The sequence below is a fragment of the Vombatus ursinus genome, unplaced genomic scaffold (assembly GCF_900497805.2).
Source record: "Vombatus ursinus unplaced genomic scaffold, bare-nosed wombat genome assembly UNPS02015415.1, whole genome shotgun sequence".
NCBI lineage: Eukaryota > Metazoa > Chordata > Mammalia > Diprotodontia > Vombatidae > Vombatus > Vombatus ursinus.
This window is the reverse complement of record NW_020955193.1, coordinates 52,530-56,748: the sequence shown is the minus strand read 5'-3', so window position 1 is coordinate 56,748 and position 4,219 is coordinate 52,530. Positions and strand designations below refer to the sequence as shown.

Below are 4,219 nucleotides of genomic sequence, written 5' to 3'. Positions count from 1 at the left end.
CCTTCCTGTTGATCATGGAAAAGACTTTATTATTAATCCCTCTGGGAAATGTTTCCAGGCTATTAGCTTCTTCACAGAAATCTTAATATCCTTATTCCTCAGGCTATAGATGACAGGGTTCAAGGTTGGGGGCACTACTATATAGAACATAGGCAACAACATATCTAGAACTGACTCAGAGTCCCAAGGTGGCTTTAGATGATCCATGAACCCAGTTGTGATAAAAATCAGTAGAACTATGAGATGGGGCAGGCAAGTGGAGAAGGCTTTTGACCTCCTCTCTGAGGTTGGAATTTTCAGTACAGTTGAGAAGATGTGACCATAAGATATTGCTATGGAAATACAGCAGAAAATCGCTAAGCTTATTCCAATGGCTACACTCACATCAACTGCAATGTATGTCTCAGAACAGGAGATCCTGAGTAAGGAAGAGACATCACAGAAGAACTGATGGATCTCACTGGAGCCACAGAATGGTAATGAAAATATGTTAGCTGAGTACAGGGCCCCAAACAAACCTCCAGTGATCCAGGAGGCAGCTGCCATCCTTAAACAATTTCCTTTGTTCATGATGACTTCATAGTGCAGGGGCTGACAGATGGCCACATAGCGGTCATAAGACATTACTGTGAGAAGAAGAAGCTCTGATCCTGAACATAAAATCACTAAAAAGACCTGTAACACACACCCTAAGAAAGAAATGGAATGTCTGTGGCTCAGAAAATTTGTAATAGATTTGGGAACTATAGTAGAAATAAAGCAAAGATCTAAAAAGGACAAATTCTTCAAGAAGAAGTACATGGGGTTGTGGAGGTGCCCATCTAGAGAAATTAGGGTGAAGATGAGTAGATTCCCCATCAGAGCCACCAAGTAGATCAGTAAGAACAGCATAGCATGCAAGACCTGCAACTCCCACGTTTTGGAAAAGCTCATGAGGAGAAATCCTCTCACCATTGTGAAGTTGGCCATATTCTGGTTCTTCTCTTGACTTTCTGTTCAGGGGAAAGAACCATCTGTCAAATGATAAGAAGAACATTCACTGTATTAGATGCAAGGAAACCTTAGTTAAGGTCTTCTGTGTAGTCTTGGGCAATTCACAGCTCTGTCTGCCTGTTTTCTCATTTGTCAAGTTAGAGCATTGATCTAGATCAAAGAATGTTAACCCTAAATCAATGAACATGTCTTTATTTTTTATAATTGTTTTTTTCCCATATATAAGGTCTCATTTATAATCCTTTGGATGTGATTTGATTTGATTTTTATATAAGGAGTTTTTTTTTTCAAAAAAAATTTCCCATATTTTTTATGAGTCCTATCAGCAAAAGTGACCTCTGACACACACAAAAAAATTAAGAACCACTGAAGTAGATTATTTTAAGGGTTTTCCTATGTCCCAAAGCATTTGAGAACCTATGAACAAGATTCTCAGCTTGAAAATAACAGTAATAATATCTCTTAAATGTATAATGTCCAGTGTTGTCAAGCACATCCATCAAAAGATACCTGTGAAATAGGCTTCTTCAGTAGTCTTTTTACCATTTTATTCAGAAGATACTCAGGAAATTACATCATTCAAGGGTTCCAGGAAGTTATATCATTTTCCAGTGTTCACAAAAGTAGTCCTAGAACCATGCTGACTAAGCTGGACTCCTGATTCCAAGTCTCAGCTAAAAGTTTCTCCAGGTTCTGAGGCAAACACAAACTTGCTTTTCAACAAATGGTTGTCTTATTATTCTTCAAGCCTAATAGTAACATATATTCTCCAGTAATTTTAAATTATATTCACTGTTCAGAATGTGTATGCCACTCAAGACATTTTGACATCATAATTACACCAACAGCTTGGAATTTTTATGCAAATGAAGACAGAGGCAAGGATTTGACACCACTTGGCTCATTTAATTTTATGCTCTTTTTTGCCTAAAAAATATACCACCTTGCAAAGCAAATCCATATCCAAATAGAGAACTCACTCCCAAAGCCCCTCCATCTGTGGTAGATATGTTCCACGTTTTATACAGAATGCAGCACAGGAAATAACAGCTCTTCTGTATTCTGATTCCCCTTGCCTGATTTAAAATACCCATCTTTCCCCATACACTCATGAATTACACCCCAATTCATGCATTCTGGACACACTGCTCCCTGTAAGGTCATACAGAAACTAATCCATTTAGTTAGACATAGGACAAAGAAATTACAAAGTGGGATGCATCAATGATACTTTATACCAAACTTTTATCAACATCTGCTCTATGCAATCCTCTATTATAGACCTGGATAGTTAAAAAGATGAATATTTTCAGTCATAGGCCTCCAAAAGCTTCCAGTCTTTCAGGGAGTCAAAAAAGATGTGCAAATAATTGCAATTCAAAGTAGAAAGGGATAATTGTATGGGAGGATAAAAAAGACACAGAATCAGGGACAGGCAGGACAAATTTGAGAATAATTGTCTAATTTTTCAATATAGAGGAATTTTGATGTGCCAAATATTGATTTCAAGAGGCATATTTTAATATTATCTCTCATCTCTCCTCCTTTACTCCAGTCTCTGATGAAGTCATGGGTTCATCCTTCTCCCCCTAAAACATGAAATCTTTATTTATACCCAGGGGTCCCATTCCCTCCTGACCTTATGGCCTCCCTTATAACTTCTTTTCCTCTAATATTCCATCTACTGGGATAGTCTTCTCAAGTATCCTTCTTCTTGACTACTGCAAAGGATTTGACACTCTTAAACACTTTCTCCTATATTACCTCTTGGGATTTTTCTGATCTGCTCTCTCTTTGTTTTCCTGTCAATCTAATTATTCATCATTAGTGTCTCAGTGTATCATCATCATCATCATCATCATCATCATCTCATCATGTTCTCTAACTGTGCTCATATTCCAAGGTTTTGTTCTAGGCTCTCTTCTATAATCTCCCTAAATGATCTTAGTTCCCTTATTGGTTCATGTGGGTTTATTTATCATTTCTTTGATGATAAGTCTCATATCTACATGTCTTGCCTTCATTTCTCTCCTAAGCCCCAGAACCATATTGCTAACTGCCTATTTGATATAAGGTGTCTGTCTTATAAATATCTCAAACTCAGCAAGTCTAAAACAAAAGTCATTATTTCTACTCATTAATAGTGTTCTTTTTTTGAATTTTCTTATTTCTTTCAGGGTATTACTATCCTTTTAGTTACCCAAATTTACACCTTCATTATAGCTTTGTCATCTCGCTCCTGTCCCACAATCCAATCAGTTTCCACATCTTGTTCTTTCTATCTCTACAATACCTCTCATATCAGTACCCTCTCTTCACTCACTAAGTCTCCTCTGTACATTAGAGACTTGTTATCTATCCCAGGGGTAGGGAACCTGTGACCTTAAGGCTACATGTGACCTTATATGTCCTTTGTTGCAGCCTTTTGACTGAGTCCAAGTTTAATAGAACAAATCCTTTTATTAAGGGGATTTGTTCTGTGAAGTTTGGATTCAGTTACAGGGCCATACTTGAGCACCTAGAGGCTAGATGTGGCCTTGAGGCCACAGGTTCTTCAGTTCTGATGGACTGTTGCAGTTGCCTCTCAATTGATGCTTCTACCTTAAGTCTGCTCCTTCTTTAAGCCATACTTTACAAAGCTGTCAAACTGGGTTTTTCTAAAACACAAATCTGAGCATGTTACTGTCATACTCAATAAACTCAAGGGTCTATCTAATACATGGCATTCCATTTCCCATCTTTGGGTCTTTCCTCTGCCTGTTCCCTCTGCTTGCAATGCATTTTCCCCAGACCAAAGTCTCTCAGAATCCCTAGGTCTTCAAGATATTAGCACAAATATTATCTTCTACATGAACTCTCTCCTGATTCACTCAATTTCTTGTACTGACCCCTGAAATCAACTTGCATCTATTTTATACTTATTTTTATATATTGTTATTCATACATACACCTACAGATATATACACTATATATGCATATGCATATTATGCATGTTATATATCTATTTATGTTTGTATGTATATATGCACACATATCCTACTTTCCTCAAGCAGACTCTAAAGTCTTTGAAGGTAAGGATGATTTTCACTTTTGCCTTTGTATCACCATCACAATGTCTGATCCACAGTAGGATCTTAATAAATGTTTATTGATTCACAGATTTGGTCACTCCTTCAGTAATCACTTTGGCCATAAGCTTTAAGGTGGCATTGGAAAGGTCATTGCA

General features: G+C 37.3%; 1 protein-coding gene across 1 annotated transcript; it reads right to left on the bottom strand.

Moving 5' to 3' along the window:
- Nucleotides 1-12: 12 nt before the first annotated feature.
- LOC114032333 (olfactory receptor 14A16-like) lies at nt 13-969 on the bottom strand. The gene has a single exon (XM_027847579.1). The coding sequence runs from the start codon at nt 967-969 to the stop codon at nt 13-15; it is 957 nt and encodes a 318-aa protein (XP_027703380.1).
- Between the last annotated feature and the right edge of the window lie 3,250 nt (nt 970-4,219).

Excerpts from the sequence above, each read along its gene's own strand:
- LOC114032333 (XM_027847579.1), bottom strand. The coding sequence starts at position 969 with ATGGCCAACTTCACAATGGTGAGAGGATTTCTCCTCATGAGCTTTTCC.